At 46.5% G+C, this 19,523-nt stretch overlaps 1 protein-coding gene across 2 annotated transcripts in view; it reads left to right on the forward strand.

The window, feature by feature from the left end:
- Window positions 1-13,676, forward strand: part of LOC149371473 (cytochrome P450 2J3-like) — an 83,625-nt gene extending 69,949 nt beyond the window's left edge. For both annotated transcript variants that reach the window (XM_089585181.1, XM_089585180.1), the window contains exons 6-9: window positions 2,218-2,333; window positions 3,167-3,425; window positions 5,818-6,008; window positions 12,291-13,676. In XM_089585181.1, the coding sequence (XP_089441307.1) occupies window positions 2,218-2,333; window positions 3,167-3,425; window positions 5,818-6,008; window positions 12,291-12,472 (748 nt within the window). In that variant the 3' untranslated portion in view covers window positions 12,473-13,676. The remainder of the gene's footprint in view (window positions 1-2,217; window positions 2,334-3,166; window positions 3,426-5,817; window positions 6,009-12,290) is intronic.
- Window positions 13,677-19,523: the final 5,847 nt, after the last annotated feature.

Consider the following 19,523-nt stretch of genomic DNA (forward strand, 5'->3'; position numbering starts at 1 on the left):
CATATGAGCATTCCGCCTCAACCGCTTGTCCCGGAGTGCTCGGGGCGTTGGCATACGATTTCGCGTTTCGTGCAACACAAACTAACTAGTTAAGGTAGAGTCTAGGTTGTGGCAGGGATTCGAACCGGCGACGTATGTTAGGTGTGTTAACGGTCGATATTCAACTGCTGCCTTAGAGTCGGCTCATTTTTTTAAATATTGTACAGAACAGGAAACGAACGGTAGACTTTTAGAACTAGAAGTAGAATTATTAGGTTTCCTTTAGCGCCTCCGGAACTCTAAACTGTCGCGTATTGTGCAACTTGTAGCCTGCTGCTAAAAATATTCTTGCCTAAAATATAGTATTGAAGTAGGACATGATGTTGGGCTAGTCGCCTAGTCGGGCTAGCCCAACATCCTGTCTTACTTCAACACGTTTCTTCTACTCTGGGCTCTACCACTCTTCCTATGAACAAGGGACAAGCGGTAACCACCTATGTTAACCTCATCCCACTGTCAACGTGCCAGTCAAGAGTCTTGGGCTACTGCCTGAAGCGTAAGATTGTGCCGCCCGAAATCCAGAGGCTCTTCGGCGCCCCGGGCTCTTCCTAGGGACATGTTCGCCGAGTCTGTTCATTGTGTGTGTGTATTCGTGCCTTCTTTTGTACCGTCGTCTTCGCGCAGTTCTGTATTGCTCTAAAATATAGAGCCGCCAAAACTTTAAATCTTCGCATATGCTGAAACTAATCGGAAATTGTAGCAACTAAATAGTTTTGTTAATGTGGGACGCTAGGCTGGCTGTGGTGAGAAGATTAAAAAAACGTGGCATGCAAAATTTTTCGGTCTTTCTACTCACTTTCTGTCTACAAACGCTCACTCTGCAAAATGTTTCTCTCCTCAATCAAAAAACTACTCTCTCCCATGTTCTCAGCACAAATGTGGAAGATTATGTCAGCAGAACATTAACTTATTATGACTCAGAATTAAAGATTTATGGGCGCTAAATAACACAATGGCACATTTTGTACTATTTTTCGCTACTTTCAATTCTGTGCGCTCGCGGTTGAATTTCAATGTAGGCGAAATTATAGAGGCCCGTGCATTGTGCGATGTGAGTGCACACTCAAGAACACCAGGTGGTCGAAATTTCTGGGGTCCTCCACTACGGCGTCTCTCATAGGCCGAGTTGGTTTGGGATGTTAAACCCTATAAACCAACCATTTCTTCGGGCTGTTGGAAAAAAAAGCAGCACTTTAGACTTATGTAATGCATAACAAAAGTAGCTTGCGCTTTTCAAAATTTTATTTTTTTATTTTCACTGGGTCTTGTACCTGCGCAGCTTTGCAGAGAAAGGTGCCCACGTGTATCTGAAGAAGCATGCAGTTTCATTTCCAATGTTGCTATGCAGTTACCGTGAAGCTGCTTTGCGTTGACTCTAACCTGCAATGAGTATGGTATTCCCTGTGAACTTTGTATTCAGAATGGACCCACGGCGCTTTATGCTTGGAATGAAGCTTATTGCTTCTTTCCATGCATGTCATTTATGCATAGAGAGCTAATAATCTCGGAAAGATACGATAGGAGAAATTCCAGATGAAAACTTACCCGTGGGGCATTGCTGCCACAAGTATCGTTCGCTGAGTACCCAGACAGAGATGATGCAAATGAACAAAACTCTGCTTTACCGTTGAAAGCATCATATCCTTTTCGTATCCGAGTCATATTCTTGATTATTACTGCATTCAAGCTACCCTTGCCTTTTGAGAACGAAGGAAGAGGCTAAGGCGTTTTGTTGTTGCTTGATTGTTGCTCACACTTAAGTAAATTCTGATGCCGGTCTCTTTTTGGTCCTATCGTCGGTACATGCTAACTAGAAACAAGCTGGCTTTTGAGGTTGCCAGCTGTACCTCTCATTAAAAATGCAATTTTTCTACGGCTGCTCCGAGCAGGACTTGCTTTTTGATGGATGCTCAAAATAAAAACGCATCTCTGGCAGCTTATATCTCAAACTATTTGTTACAAGAGAGTCTGCGTTTCATCTGGCTCCATAGTGGTATGAGACGCACAGTAGCTCGTGATACGCAAGGGAACTACATTTGCGACTGTATTAATTCCAGAACTATATCTAATCTTTGCATAATCTTTTTCATTACATGCCCCAGTCAAACTAAGCAGCACTAAATATTAACAGTGAAAAGCAGAATACTTACGTCCTCTTGTTTTCTTCTTTTTCCGCAGACAATCAGTCGCTGCAAACAACAATTTCAAACCCGGGGAACGCCAAAGAAGCTACATCGACATCTACATGGAAAGGATACGCGAGGCTGAGAAAGAAAACGACCCTTACTTCAGAGGTGATTAGCGAGCGAATTTAGCCTTTACATCCGCTGCATCTACCAATTTTATTCAAAGGAACGCATTTATCCTAAGGACCACATCGCACAGTCAGAGGAAGAAAGGATTAACATGGGCGAGACTGTACAGTTCCGGCACGTGTTCTCACTTGTTTGCGTTTTATGACCCGCAATAAATTATTCTTGCACGAGCTTTTCCTCATAGTTAATGTAGTAGTAAAGGTACTTCTCGGAACGTTATAACTACTAAGGAGCATTGTAGGAAGGAAAAGAAAAGGGCTTATAAAAATGTATTCATACTTAATGAATTCATCAGCTACACTTCAAGGTGCTCTATGATCCATGTTAAAACCATAAAATTGAAGTTCTAATCCCTACTACTGTGCCGTGTGTTCTACAGTTTCTAAGCTCAAGGAGCTCCTCCGGCAGGAATGATAAACTAGCTCTGACACGAGCTTCGCTTTGGTTTGCGTTTTATGACGCGCAATAAATTATCCTTGCATGCGCTTTTCCTCAGAGTTAATGTATAGTATAGTAAAGGTACTTCTGGGAACGTTCAAACTACTAAGGAGCATTGTAGGAAGGAAAGGAAAAGGTAGTTCGAAAATGTGTTCATACTTAATGAATTAGTCAGCTAAAATAAACTTGAAGGCTTAAAAAAAACGTTCTGTGTTAAAACCTTGAAATTGCTTGCAGCTAGTAAGTTTGTTGTTATTTCTGGCAAAAATAGCAATAAAAGCCGCACCAAGCTAGTTATAACAATCACTGACCTTGGATCAGGAAACAACCACATGTTACCGTACATACATGAGTGTGGGTTATGATATTCGTAGCTGACGCCCTCATCGGCAACATGGTGGACCTACTGACTGGCGCCGCAACTTCAGGCCCCCTTTACGTGCACTGGACCCTGCTCAACCTGGCCGCCAGCGCAGATACGCTTCAAGCCGAGCTGCACCTGGAAATCGACGCCGTGGTGGGCTTCGATCGCTCGCCCAGATGGGAAGACCACACGCTCATGCCGCTGACCATGGCCACAATATGGGAGATGTTCCGCTGGAAAGTGGCCGCACCTTTCAACATACCCCGAGGGTAGGCTTTGGACACTGAGAAATGGTGGCCGCGTGATCGGGCGCGGATGCAAATGTGCAGCTTTTGTATGTGTAGTTGAACACCCTTAAAGCAAAGCCTTTTCAGAAGTCATTAGGCCAAGACATTGCTTCTAAGCTTTGCTGCTCTGCTGTGGTAACATCTGTGGAAGTGCTAACCTCAGTAAGATCTGGAGTGGGGACGAGAGTGTTTCTGTCTTTCAAACAATTTGGAGTGCCGGGGATGCACAGTGAGCAACGCAGCATGTCTCAGAAAGCAGCCCTATGTGTTATTTTCTTTCCATGTGTGTTGTACGGGTTGATAAGGATGCCGTAGCTGAATGGTCCAGGAAGGATGAAGTGAAATTGTTTTTTTTTTTGCCACAGAAAACGAGAAGTATGATGCGAATGTAGGACTCACCTCTATACGATGAGTAATGCGAGTTGAAAATTACCAGAGTATTCAGCTTATCCTAGAGACAAAAAATAGAATAAATTTCTTTAAAATGTACTTTTCCGCTCTGCTAACACTTCAAAAAGTTCCGGTTTGGGTCCACTTTGCCGAGACGTTCCTGCGGGTCTGTCCGACAGGAGCCCCATTGTTTCATTGAATTGCACAGGCACTGGACAAAGAAAAGACGCAGATGAAATTCGGAGCTGAAGGCTGACTGATGCGGAGATTTGAAGTACAGGACACTGCTCCGATGACTGCGCTGAGGACGGGAAATGCTCTCGCGAACTGCTTGGAAACTGCACTATAGATCATGATTGCGCAGTTTGTGCAAAGTCTCCACAATCAGTCAGCACTGCTCTATATTCATGACGCGTGCCCCATGTAAAAAGATGTATGTTTGCCGTACCTTACCTTCAGAGTCAACGTTCAGATCAACGAGCAGTCAACGAGCCACGAGCAGCTTACCTTTATAGTCAACGAGCAGATCGTATCTAGCGTATCCAGCACCCGCAAGGAGAATTATCATAGGCATGCTGGTATTTGACATAGTGTTTCTCCCATTACCTAATAATACGTGCTGTCGGAACGTATGCCACTCTTCAGGTCGGCAAGTGTGAATTTATAAAACAACACAAACAAGATTGCGTGATACTAGTCTTTATGGCACATGCAATTAAAGTTAGTTTTTTTGCTTAGGAAGATTTTCATATGACATAAGCTTGCATACAAAATACATAAATACTGAATACATTTTTTTTAAAGCCGTGGCTTCATTTCCTGTCGAGCTCTTCCTAGACGTAAAAATAACTGATGCTTCCTGCAACATCTTCTTCTTAAAAAAATGCATTCACAGTGGAGCACCTCTGTTGTGTTTTTTTATCAAGTGAACAAAAAGGGGCGGCTGGTTGTTTAGCATTGTTAAGCTCAAAATATTGCGCGAGAACAGTTTTTTTGATTGTGGACACCATCGCCAGTTACCTGAAAGCGCGATTATAAGGTGTGCACTGACAAGTGAGCCAGTTAAGCACATCTTCAACTTTTTCACGTCAATGCCAATTTATTTAATGTATGCCGGAGGCCTATAATCCAGTGCCGCCTTTCTGCAGCAATGTTGACAGCACCAGCACATATTCCTATAGTGCCGTGTTTCTACCACAACTCTGCCCACGTCAACGCATGCTGCACACATTTCTGTCTCACTACAAATACATACCTCAAAGGGCGAATATCAGTTTCACAGTAGTATTCGTTGATGAAAAAGACGATGTGCGATGCAATGCGTGAGAGTGCATTGAAGTTTAACAAGAGGCTTGTTCGGCTGCGGTGACGGCCTAATTCTCGCTCGCGGTAGCCAGCCAAGCTGACCCGTTCACGCGGCCGCGGCTGCGAATACCAGTCGCGGATTTTTATTTTGTTTTCCTTTTTTAACTTGGCACAAACCCACAAACACTGCATGCATACAAACATTGTAAGTCTTTGCGCGACGTTTACCTGTCGGAACAGTGCTCTTGCACTAAAAAAACACCCTGGAAGCATTTTCTATGCCTGCGAGCACTTGATGCGCAGAACTGGCTGATGGCACACAATGAAGAAGGGTATTTTGATCACAAGAAGCTGACGGTTTGATTGCCGGCTTTGCCCAAAGCGGATACTGCACTTTCTTGTCTGATGGACAAAACATATGACACCTTGGGGAGGCTATATTCAACTTTTCCATAAACTGCCTGAATCCGATCAAAAATTATTTTCAGTGGTCACGGAAAGAAGGTGCCGAGTGTGAGACAGCTGCACTCTAAACAGAAACGCGTAAAAAGGGAGCTAAGTTCTCCTCTAGTGAACACCCTTTAAAAAGAGAGTGAGCTAGAGCACAACTTACTTTCTTTCTACTCCCATATAGGCGTATTCGCGTCAAGAGTGTATAAGTTTAATTTCTTCTTTTCAGAACCGGAGAAGACACGAAGTTGGGAGAATACCAAGTTCGCAGTGGCACCATGGTCTTCCCAAACCTACTCGCAGTGCACAGAGATCCGAAACTATGGGACAATCCGGATAAGTTTGACCCTTCGCGCTTCTTGAAGCCGGACGGAACAGCTCAGACAACGAGACCAGAAGGGCTGCTTACTTTCTCCGTTGGTGAGGCTCTTTTTTCAACTGTGCTCTACCGCTGAAGCGGAGAGATGTATTGCGCAATCCTGTGGGAGTTGTCGCTTACGTAATCCGAGGAACTTGGGAGCGTGGCTGACGCTTGTCTTTGCAGGGTGTACCGTAGCCGAATAACTTCGACAATTCTCGCGTCTTTTTACATATATTTCACCTCCGGGGGTATGGTGGCATGGTGCAATCAAGCGACAGAGTAAATCGCTTTTTTCTTTCGCCGTTCATTATCCTGCTGATGGCACAGATTAGTGCAGAGTGCACGTTTTGTACTTAAAGAGATTCTGCCTAGTTATAATATCTCTACCCAGTTATGCACAGTATAACTGAGCACTGATCATGTGACTAGGCGGCAACATCAGTAGGGACATAGCCTCGGACTGTCATTCAACAACGCAAAGGGGCAGCTTGTTCCATTCATTGATTAGTTGCAGAAAAGAGGCGTGCTTGAATGGATTAGCACGGCTTTTTGCCTGGAGTATTTTCTATTCATTGTCGCACCTTCTGGATCGTGAGTGCGGTGGCAGCAAATAAGTTTTATTATCAATATAGGTTTTATTGAGTTACATGCGGTAGAGAAATTCAAACCTAATAACCGGTCGGCGCTCTTAGTGAGTCCCAGTTCAGGTCCTGTTTGATACAGCTACTACGAATCACGTGCCACGATTTTGAACGGCTTCCAGGACACCACGATGAATCCCAGCACGAAGATTCCAAACTGCACAGTCATACTCCATATTTACTACTACGGAAATACTGAAATGTTCCAGAAACATAAAATTTCTTTCGCTTTCTGGGGAGCATCCAGGAAATTCCTTCTTACAAAGTTCGACATTCGCGATGCCGTTGTCGAAATGTATTCGACCTGTTTTTCTCCAGGTTAAGTCAGCAGCTATCCACCTCACATGAGGGAGCTGCGGCGTTCGATCCCCAGAGCCACCAAGTACCCTCCAGTGATGCAATGGGTACAAGCTTCCGCTGACCTGCTGCTCGACTTATTCAGGGGGAATTGCTTTGAAAATGGATCTTTGGCCCCACCTTGAGCAAATAGAAAAACACTTTGCCATGGCGCTCTTTGGCGACAGAGGCCCTTGCGGCACAAAAATTCGTTATCATCAGGTTAGGTCAGCCGAAAAATAAACACCGAGACAATTATAATCGTCAACCAAGGAAGATATTAGCTTCACGCCCATTTAGAATCGTTCAAAAGGTTTTTCCTGGCAAATTAACGGTGTTGTTCTCTTTCTTTGTTCTTTCAAAAATCCTGGCCTCGCAAGAACTTAGTGGGCGGTTTCTGAGCAATACTTGTGCCGATATTTTGACGGCGCACTCTGGAAACTTTTCCTCTCTGTGTGATAGCCATAGCTTCGTTCCCTGTGGGCGCCTCGGCTGCTTTGACATGTGGCAATAGACGCGCAATGAATAGTGTAGGCCTCTGCTTTTTGTCTTAGCTGTTTCGCGTTGCGACCGCTATGAGACGCTGCTATTTTTCATTTTGAAAGCAATAAAATTAAAAATTCAAGCAAATATAGTATATTTTAAGCGAATGGACAGGCCTTTGTTTCTAGCTTTTTTGCACATCAGTGGAGCGCACTGCAACGTAAACTGTCACCACCTATGAAATACACAAAGAGAAGTGATTGAGATAGTAAAAACTTTAAGGAAGAGGTACAGTACGGTCCGATGTTAAAGGGAACATGCGATCGCGTGGCCTCCGCGCTTCTCGGACCGCTGCCGCCGAGAGCTTGTGAAATTGTCGGCACAAGACGCATAAGCGGTAAGCATGACAACTGGTCAGTCCGTGCATGCGCCTGATGCCGCCTATTCTCGCCGCATCTAGGCGGCAGGGCTTCGTGAAGCCTGGAGGGCACGCGATCGCATGTTCCCTTTAACAATGGACCGTACTGTACAAGAATAATAAGGCTCAAATAGCAATGGTCTGAGCAGCAACACAGGTAGTGCTGAAATTCAACAGGGATTAAGGCAAGGCGAGGTAGTTCGCTATCAGTGCTGGTATTTGTTATTTACATCATAAAATGTCAAGAAGGCGAAAAAATGTAGTTTGGTTAATACTCTTTTATAACCTTGGCGGAACGATCGAGGATAAGAGCGTTCTGGTTTTAATATACGCGATGATACACTTTTACCTGAAAGGCGAAAAAATACAGTCCCACTTGATTATTTGTGGAACCGAAAGCTACGGTCTATACTTTACATTTAACCAGAATAAATAAGGCTTAATGATATCCGACGAAGACAAGGATGAGCTGCTCATATTAAACAGGCAAAATGTCTACAGAAATGCGGTGGTAATGAAGCACAGACCACTGTAGAATTACAATGAGCATGAAGTTCTGAGAAGTACCTCTAAATGAGCAATGGAGCGAAGGCTTATTTTTGTCGATGTGGTTGGTGCCTAAAGGCAGATGCGCGAGTGAGGCTGAAAATAAACCAGAGATTGGTCGGGAGATCAGCATTAGCTGCTTCCGGCAACATTACTAATGAGACACTGCACGGAGAGTTGAGATCGGAATTGTTCAAAGCCCGGAAATTTCAGAGTAAAATCCGTTACGAGGAATAGCTTCTGAAAATGGAGAAAAAACATTCGGCTGTTATTGTATTTCTGCTCAGAAAGAGCTTTGACTTAGAGTGAAAGTGGCTTGGAAATCTAATCAGGATAATAGAGACCATTAAAATCAGGCCCCAAGTGGTAGCGTATAAGAACTATGTTGAATTTCGATGGAGGCAAAATTCTAGTCGACCGTGTACTGGGCGATGTCAGTGCACGTCAAAGCACCGCAGATGGTCGAAATTTCCAGACCCCTTCAATACGGCGTGTCTCATAGCGTAAGTCCCTTTAGAAGGTTAAACCCCCATGAAACAAACCAAACCAAATATTTATCCAAAGGGCAGCACTTAGCTTATTGGTTGAAGCGAGATCAAGGTGGCTTTGAACGAGTAGAATCAAGAAGTATTTACTGAGGGAGGTGATATTTAGAATAGCGTGGCAATGATATCACTCTGTAAGTCGCTATGTCGATGCCAGCCAGATCAGCACCTCTTAGGAAGAAATGTTCAGGGATGTGAGTGATATGAGTGTGTCGACTGCAGGGGTAAAAAAAAAAAACGGTTTGAAAATTGGAAGTTTTTCCCCTAGCACACGCAGTTTTTTTAATAGTACCGAAAAGGCAATTTCGTAACCATGCTGCCGTCTGTATGCAGCCCCTCCTCCCCCCCCCCCCCCGCTCCAAAAAAAAAAAAGAAAAGTATATTGGGCGAGCCCTACTCACCTTGAACCAGACGTACAGTGCCAAAGGACGCACGACGAGCTGGACTGCTCAAGAGCCAGAAATGACAATCGGCTTATGAAGAATCCAGCCCTACCTAGTGCGATAGGGGATTAAAAGGCGAGAAGGGACTTGGCTACTGGGTTTCTGGCGTCAATACTAGTGTTACCAAAAAAAAAGTCGAAATTTAACTCAAGAGAAGCGTTGATTCTAAAATAGCTACAATGGTTACGAAAAGAGCTTGATGCAAAATAAATGAGCCAGAAGCTAGTGGCGACTGCCAACACACTGTCTCAAAAGGAGCACATACTAGCAAGAGTTTAGCGCATATACAAGCGTCTGCAGAGGAGTTAAGACCACAACCGCTAACTTCTGCCCGTCTGTCCGTCCTTTCATGGGACGGCATGTACATGAAAAAAAAAAAAAAACCGAAAGGAAGACGATACGTCTGCGTCTAGACACCTGGAAGTCACACAAAAATCGGTTTGTGGGCTTAACATCCCGACGATTCATGGTTCATGGCAGTTCACGCTCTGGATTCAACGCGACTACCTGGATAGGGTATACGCAACTGCACAGGAGACGGTTAATTAAGAGATGTGGGATAGGCTTTTGCCCTGAAGTCAGCGCAGTCGGGCTGATGACGATGCTAACTTTGTCCTGGAGCCATTTAACATACGGAGATCGCAAAGTACTGGGTATTATTTTTTTTTTCATTTCGTCCGCAGCAAAATGCAGCTGACGCGACCGGTATTCAGTACAGCGAACGAGCGTTCTGCTGCTGAACGCCAAAGCGATTGCGCCACTGAGGTGGGTTACTAAGGAATTGCATCAAAACTGCTTCGTACTTGCACAAAATCATGTTTTTTTTTCTGCGAATACCTGCAATGCATGTGCTAAACCATGAAGTTTTGGGCAATTAGGAAGGCTTGGGGAACGCCCACTAAGGTGATCTGGTTTCGCAATTTGGTTTTACTTTGCGACGGAAAGACATCACATCAATATCAGCTAAATGCATTTAATCCTCTCATACCCCTTATGAAACAATGGGTGTGGCACAGCCCGTACTGATTGAAATGGGAATGTAGGTTTCTAGATGAAGTGTAAGCAGTGTAATGTTATGTCTTCATCGAGTGGTGCACAAACTCTACAGAAAGCATCCTCGTCGACTCCTTATGACAGCTGCTTTCTTTACAGAGATCTTAGAAGTGCATCCCAGCCAGCTGATTGGTTCACAGTTGTAGATGATGCACTCGACAAAGGCATTTGATTGCAGATCAGTTCTTGAATTTTTTTCTGTTTTATAGTCATGAAATTCTGTCCTATTGCAAAATCTGGGTCTCAAAACGATGCCGCCGCTACTGAAGCAGATTTGTGTATATGTTTACCGATTCACTCGAAACTGCATTAAAAACGAGCGTAGTGAAAGAGGTCCGATTACAAGAGAAAACAAGAACATAAATGGCTTCACTGGCGTGCGTCTTTGGCGAGCTAGCTGTGTGTTATTAAAGCTAACTTGTTTTACGACACAGCGTTCCCGTCTTAGGAGTAAAAAACAACACAACGCCCAAAGTACTCATAGTCGACATCAATCACGGTAATGCAATTTTAATACACTGACTGCTGTTCCTTTAATCGAAACGAGTTTTAGGAGGAACGCTAATAATGGGAAAATTTATCAGAATAAGTGTGGTACGGGGCTTTGAATAGGCGCTGTCTCAGAGTCTATGTTGTAATTTTCTTAGTGCTAAACTAACATGAGGAACAGTAGTAATCTCTGCGGGTAACTGAAACAACATTTTATTTATTTATTTATCCATACTGCAGCGTAATGGAGTGCTATGGCAGGAATGGGTGGGGAACACTATGTATAAATGTAAACATACAGTGCGGTGTTCAAGAAAATTCGCTAAAAAACAAACAAAATACCAACTTAATCTACAAAATAAGTTGAATAATGCACAGGCAATAAACGCAAATGACAACATCTGGTTTCTATCAATACTAAAAAGTGTTGGCTTTACTGATAAAGCTGGGTTGCTGAGGAAGTTCATAGACTAGCGCTTGATGTCGCACAAGCTGGTTGTACCAGCCGAAGAGTTTTATGTTTATTTGGTACTTTTGCTCCCTCCATTCTAATCATGATGAGGTGATAAAGTTACTCATTGGGTGAATATGAATAAAAAATAAGAAAATACGTAGACAGCAGCCAAGAATTTTCAAAGAAAAGTCTTCAAAAAGAATGCAATAAAAATGCAATGGTTGTTAATGTGAATGGGCTTGAGTAAATGAGAATAAACGTTGGTTGCACCCTGAAAATAATTAGGACGTTACTTGTTTCGAAGGTAAATATTTAAAGCAACATTTGATAATTTTGATTTCTGGTATTGACTATAGGCCAAGCACTTTAATTTATTTGGTTAAGAACTTCAATTCATTAACAAAGGTTGGAATCTAAGCCCCACAGCCTTACTTCAATTTTTGTTTTCCTTTTTCAGAGACATCAGAATTGTGAATTTGTAATACAGTTGATGTCCTTAACCGCTTCGTGTGCAGAATAATTATTTTAGAGAGAGAAAATGCATCGTAAATCCCGCGCTCAGAGGAAATATAGAATGACTGTACATATCTCGGTAAACTTCACTTCACAAATTATACTTAGCTCCGTTTAAACAATAGTGGCCCACAGCGCGCAGGGGAAAGCAGAAAAAAATTATTTCACTAATAATATTTGAAAAAGCAGTGAGCGGTATTTAAACCAGTCTCCTTTGTATATTTGCCGGTCTGCATTTGATGTAACAATATTTCTTGTTTCCGACATTATTAAGGTGGCGGGTGCTAAAGGCTCATGCCATTAACTTATCTGGAAACTACAGTATCTCTGTTTTTCCTACTTGAAAAAACGAAACAGAAATTACTGTTTTCCTTTTAATATTTTCAAAGATATTATTATATTATTGTCATCATCCTGCAGGAAGAAGGATGTGTCCCGGAGAAGGAATGGCCATGGTCGAAATGTTCTTGGCCTTGACAACGTTGCTGCATCGGTTTCGCATACTTCCCGAGGAAGGCGAGACGATCACCATGTCGCCGCTGGGCCCGTCCTTGGAATTGGCAGAAACGAAGCTGCGGTTCATTCCACGTAAAGGAAACTGACTCAACTTTCATATACAATCACGGCAGGGAAGCTGGAAGCATATTTATGCAATCATAAACATTCTCATCAGTTCATGTACTTTTAAAACACCCTCATGCACGCACTAAGGAATAGAAAAGGTCTTCACAGCCTCTTACCTAAAAGCTTCTGTCGACGAGTTGCCTTCAGGATAGTTCTTGGATAAAGAGAAGAAAGAGGAAGATTTAAGAGAGTAAGAAAAACATATCAAGGGGTGAAAATGAAGCACGATGTACTTGGAACTTAGCTGCAAACGCCTGCAATTAGTTCTTACAAAAAGGTGTAACAGGTCTCTTTATTAGTACTCATGCCGTACTTTGTCCGCATCATCATGTTCAAAATTTGACTTATTTTGCTCGCCAAGGAACACACTTCTACCAGGATTTCGACTGGTGACCAACTGAGCGACATATTATGAGTAGTAAAAACACGGCGGTTCACTGAGGAAAAGACACTGAAAAACAAAAATTATCTACATAGACTGAGCTTCTAAACTTCCACAGTTGCCTGTTTAGAGTGCGCCGTTGAGAATAATTTTCATATTCCGCTAAATAAGTGAAATATACAAGATGATCTGGCAGAAAATTATGGCCCACTTTCAATACTATCCCAAGCAGCACAGGCAATCGGGCCAGCATTGCAACTGCATGGTCTCACTCTGATGCTTCGTAGGATCGGCGTCTGCCAATGCATTTCCAATATTGGGCTGGTCAGCTGTGCTGCTTGGGATGCTGACATTCGCTTATTCCGCTCACTTCCGAATACGCTAATTGAAAATATGCACTGATTGCAAAAACTCCAAACACATTGCCAGGGCTGAAAAATTGGCATCATAAAGGTGTAATTTTCTTATCTGCTGCAGTGTACCATAGTGTCCATGACAAAGCGCACATACATCCCATTAACAGAAACCGCGTATCGTTCAGCTGGCTCCCATATGCGATGGACCATACATTCTAAGGTTTCATTTTGTTTACACTTGGTGAGGAGGTAAAGTTAATCGCTACGCAAGCAGCACGAAGTCGACGTGCTAAAGATCTTTGACAGGCATAGCAGGTCAGGGCTAGCCAAAATACCAACACTGCATGCCGTCAGGCCGTCGGACAGGAACCGTGCTCAGCCAGTTGGTTGCACAACGACCGTACAGTTTCTTTCCGAGGACAGAAACAGCACCAATAAACATCGTCAGGCAAACGTGTCGTCTCTGTCTCTTTTTGTTTTACGTCTTCGCCGTTCTGCCAATGGGGCATGAGGATGGGGCACATTTATGAAAGCTAGTGCCATCGTGGGTATGTTCTTGGCACGACATGTCATTCTCCTCATATCGTAATGATAGAGTAGTGACTTGAGCATGCTCCTCGTAAGGATTAAGTACGTGATTTGTTCACCAGTGAATCCCGATACCCACCGGTTTCGTATATGAGGCCCCCACGTATCTGAGACCCCCAGGGGAAACTGAGAGGCTTTACAAATGAGTGCTGCTGTAAACGTATCTGCACGATGCATTGGTTGATCACAACTAGTTGATAGCAAGTAATGTTGCCACGACAGAACAAAATTACTGCAAGCGAAGTATTGAATTCCTCGCAGCAAGCCAGTTGGCAGTACTTTCAAAGTGTCTAGTAACATTCCATAACCTTTGCTATATCTTGCTAAAATGTATCTAAAATTTGAAGCACACACCAATCAAAAGCTCAATGTGACTATCCGACCTAAATCCACTTTGCAACAACGGGGTGTTCCGGTTTATGAGAATGCAGTATATGACATTTCTTGCCAGACATAATAGCTCAAAAAAGTAAGGACACACAATGAGAGAGAAAAGGCTCTGACTTTACCTCAAGGCTTATTGAAAAAGAATTAAAAGAACAATATGCATGTTGTAATATACGCAGCCCAAGTGTGAACACAAACATGAACTGGTAGTAGATGGCAGTGAAATCAGCTTCCTAACATAATAAGATTGTTAAGGAGAAAGACGAAATTTTCTTTTGTTAAGGCTGGTGCCACGGTCGTCAGGAAACCAATGGTGTAGCAGTCAAGCGATGCGCCATGCCCTTCTATGGTAGCTGCTGTCTACGGTCTGACTACTGTTGCTCTTGCCTGTCCTTTCCTGTCCTTTCTGAAGGAACGACAGGCTCCATCCGAAAAGCTGACTATATATATATATTGTAAAGAGGAAGATCATCAGCAGTCAGAGCAGCAGAACCGAGGCGAGGCGCGAGACGAGAAGACGACGATCGGCAGCTGAAGCAGCAGAGCCGACGCGCGGCGCGAGACGAGAGCGTGAACTGTTCCGGGTCCGGACCTGTCCTTGCTCGCTCTAACCGGCCTTCACAACTGTCAATAAAGGCCTTTACATCTTGGTGGAGGCTGCGGGATTCCGTCCTGGAGCTACGCAACCGGACCATCGCTACCCCCATGCCTGCCAACGCCAACCAGCCAGCCGGCTCTTCGCCGGCACCCGTTGCTTGCCATGGTGCGCTCCGCCAGCGCGACCCGGCCGTCTTCAGCGGCACGGACGACAACGACGTGGAGGACTGGCTGTCATCTTACGACAGGGTGAGCGCTCATAACCGATGGGACGACAGTATGAAGCTTACCAACGTAATCTTCTACCTGACCGGCGTTGCCCACCTTTGGTTCCAAAACCACGAATCGGACTTCACCACTTGGACCGAATTCAAAACCAGCTTCTCTGACATCTTCGGCCGTCCGGCGGTACGCAAACTTCGCGCCGAGCAGCGTCTTCGCGTTCGTGCACAGCAGAGCGGTGAATCATACACTAGCTATATCGAAGACGTCGTCAATCTCTGCAAGCGTGTCAATGCGTCCATGGCAGAGGCCGATAAAGTTAAACACGTCCTTAAAGGAATCGAAAACGACGCTTTCAATATGCTTGTGGGCAAGAACGTCACCTCTGTTACCGATATATTCGACCACTGCCAAAGCTACGATGAGCTTCGCCGACAGCGCGTTTTCACTCGGCAGCCGTCTCCACAGACAGACACAGTTACTAGCATCAGCATGGCGACAGAAGACAGCTCGCTACTGCTCCAGATCAAGCAGTTTGTTCGTGAGGAGGTTGCGCGGCAGCTGTCGCTTCTTCCTGCTGTTCCGAGTCCTTCTAACCTAACTCCGACACTTCAGCACGTCATTCGGGAGCAAGTGTCCGAAGCCCTGCCATCGGTTTCCTCTTCGCCTCCCGTCGCTGCGCCACTTACCTACGCCGAAGCCGTCAGGCGTCCCCGGCCTGAAACGTTCGTTTCGTACCAGCATCCACCGCAGTCGACACCATTTCGTCCTGCCCGGCCACCACCGCAACGTTTCCGTCCATGGCGGACACCGGACAACTTCCCCATTTGTTATGCCTGTGGCATTCCTGGTCACGTGATGCGTCACTGCCGCCGCCGAGTGTTGTCCCCTGCTGCCGATCCCGACCCTCGAGGTTACGCCTACGCCCCTCCCCAGCCTTTTCACCGCACTATGCCTTCTGAGACCACTGCTTCCTCCGATCTCAGCCCGTCTATTCGCCGCCGTTCTCCATCTCCGCGTCGCCGCTCGGTTTCCCCGATGCGCCGTCGTCCCTCTTCCCCTTCGGAAAACTAGTGCCCGCAGTTCCGGAGGCAAGAACTGCGTGCTCGTCGCCAAGCTCAAGACCTCGACTTTCTCCGACAAATTTGATCGCGGTTTCTGTGGAGGGCACCGATGCTTTCGCGCTTGTTGACACCGGTGCTGCTGTATCTGTACTCAGTGAGAAATTGTGCCGCCAGTTACGAAAAGTGATGACTCCGCTATATGGTTTTATGCTTCGCGCCGCTAATTCGCAAATTATCGCGCCTTTGGGGGCATGTACAGCCCGAGTTACTATTCAGGACGTTCTGTATATTGTTGAATTCATCGTCTTCCCATCGCCGTCTCACGACGTCATCTTAGGCTGGGACTTTCTCTCCCAACATGACGCCGTCATCGACTGCACTCGTTCCGAAGTCGCCCTTCTTCCATTCGGCGAGGACTCGGTGAACGCTTCCACTAACTTGTGCTCCAAGCTGACTGTGGCTGATGACGTCATGATCCCGCCGTGCTCTGCTGTGCTCGTCTCTGTTCATTGCGACTCTGCATCCAACGGCCCTGTCATCTTCATCCCGTCCGACTCCTTCGCTTCTCGCCACTGTCTACCCCTGCCATTCGCCGTGCTTACCGTCTCAGCCGGCTGCAGCGCCTTGCCCCTGACGAATCCATTCCTGTGCCCCTCCACTCTTCTTCGCGGTGAATGCTTGGGATATGTCCAGCCCTTCGCCTCCGTCGTCACCTGGGACCCTTCTGAGGACGACTCCTGCCGCCTGAAAGTGTCGTCACTTATTTCTTCCCCACCGTCTCCTGATCCCGCTCCCGAGGCCGTCTTCGCGGGCTCAATCGACGCGAATCTTTCGCCACCGGAGAAGACCCAGCTTGCGACCCTGCTAGATAAGTTTCGGTCATCGTTTGACTTCTCTCACCACCGTTTGGGCCGCACTTCAGCTGTTACCCATCGGATCGACACAGGCGCCCATTCGCCGTTGCGCCAACGCCCATATCGCGTCTCGGCCACCGAACGCCAGGTTATCGACACCCAGGTGAATTATATGCTGCAGCGTGGCGTCATACAACCATCACACAGTCCTTGGGCTTCCCCCGTCGTCCTTGTCACCAAGAAATACGGCTCTATCCGCTTTTGCGTTGACTACCGGCGCCTCAACAAAATCACCCGAAAAGACGTCTATCCGCTGCCCCGCATTGACGACGCACTTGACTGCCTGCAGGGAGCTGAGTTCTTTTCATCGTTAGATCTCCGTTCGGGTATTGGCAAGTCCCGATGGCCGACGATGACCGCCCTGAGACAGCCTTTGTGACGCCTGACGGGCTGTATGAATTCAACGTCATGCCCTTCGGACTATGCAATGCCCCTGCCACTTTTGAGCGAATGATGGACACCATACTGCGCGGCCTGAAATGGAAAACCTGCTTATGTTACTTGGACGATATCGTTGTTTTCTCCCCAGATTTCCAGACGCACCTCGTTCGCCTAGAGCACGTTTTGAGATGCCTCGCGGCAGCCGGGCTTCAACTCAATTTAAAGAAATGTCGCTTTGCTGCTCGCCAGTTGACGATTTTGGGCCACGTCGTGTCAAAACAGGGTGTTCTTCCTGACCCAGCAAAGCTTCGTGCTGTCTCTGAGTTCCCGAAGCCCTCTACGATGAAGGAACTTCGCAGTTTCATCGGCTTATGTTCTTACTTCCGACGCTTTATCCGAAATTTCGCTTCTATCATCGCACCTCTGACTGGCCTTCTTCGTGGCAGTAGCGACTTATCAAGCTGGAGTCCTGCCTGTGACGAAGCGTTCACCACGTTGCGCCGTCTACTTACTTCTCCACCCGTACTGCGCCACTTTGACCCTGATTCTCCAACTGAAATCCACACAGATGCCAGTGGCGTTGGTATCGGTGCTGTTCTTGCTCAACGGAAACCGGGGTGTGCGGAGTATGTTGTTGCATACGCGAGCCGCACCCTGACGAAGTCAGAGCAAAACTACTCCGTCACTGAAAAAGAGTGCTTGGCAATCGTTTGGGCGATCGGGAAATTTCGACCTTACGTATACGGCCGGCCTTTCGCGGTCGTCACGGACCATCATTCCCTATGTTGGCTGTCCTCCCTAAAAGACCCAAATGGCCGCCTCGCCCGATGGGCCTTACGCCTTCAGGAGTACGATATTCGTGTGATCTATCGCTCTGGCAGGAAGCATAACGACGCCGACGCTTTGTCTCGTTCACCTCTAGCCAATGAATGTGCCTCTCCTCCCGCCATCGACTGCGCCCCCTTGTCATTGGACGATATGCCCAACGAGCAGTCCAAGGACCCGTGGATCACTTCTCTTGTACGTCATCTTTCAGACCGTTCTGTCGTGTCGGTACCGCGTGCAATCCGCCGTCAGGCTGCCCACTTCACTATTCATGATGGGATTTTGTACCGCCGAAATTATCTCCCTGATGGCCGCAAATGGCTCCTAGTGATCCCTGGACATTTACGCTCAGAAATATGCGCAGCCTTTCATAGCGACCCGCAAGCTGGTCACGGCGGTGCTTTCAAGACCTACAACCGGCTTCGCCTCCGCTATTACTGGCGCGGCATGTACAACTACGTTCGAAAATTCGTCCGTTCCTGCCCCGATTGCCAGCGCCGCAAGCTCGGTCATCATCATTCGACCGGCCCTCTGCAGCCTTTGCCTTGCCCATCCAGGCCATTTGACCGAGTTGGCATTGACCTGTGTGAACCCCTTCCGTTCACTGCTGCAGGAAACCGCTGGGTTATCGTCGCTGTAGACCACCTGACACGGTACGCTGAAACAGCCGCCCTCCCAGCTGCTACAGCGCGGGATGTTGCCACCTTCCTCTTGCACCATTTCATACTTCGGCACGGAGCACCGCGTGAACTGTTGAGCGACCGTGGGCGGGTGTTTCTGTCAGACGTCGTTTCATCTCTCCTGCAGCAATGCAACATTACTCGCCGCACCACTACTGCCTATCATCCCCAGACGAACGGCTTGACAGAACGTTTCAATCGAACATTAGGTGACATGTTGTCAATGTACGTGGCGGCCGACCATACTAACTGGGACGTCGTCCTCCCCTTCGTCACGTATGCCTACAACACCGCTACGCAGAGCACTGCTGGTTTCTCACCATTCTTCCTTCTGTACGGCCGTGAACCGTCCTCGCCGCTCGACACTATTCTTCCTTATCATCCCGATTCGTCAGAAACCACAACCGTATCTGAAGCCTCCAGACACGCTGAAGAGTGCCGCCAGCTCGCCCGGTCATTCACGTCCGACGACCAAGGGCGCCAGAAATACCGCTTGGACCACTCCCATGGCACCGACACTTTTCAGCCGCAATCCCTTGTTTGGCTCCGTGTGCCTTCTGCTGCACCAGTTCTCTCTAGCAAGTTGCTGCCGAACTACCAGGGACCCTACCGCGTCCTTGAGCGCACTTCTCC

This window comes from Amblyomma mixtum, chromosome 1 (genome assembly GCF_055824585.1).
Source record: "Amblyomma mixtum isolate Tamu chromosome 1, ASM5582458v1, whole genome shotgun sequence".
Lineage (NCBI taxonomy): Eukaryota > Metazoa > Arthropoda > Arachnida > Ixodida > Ixodidae > Amblyomma > Amblyomma mixtum.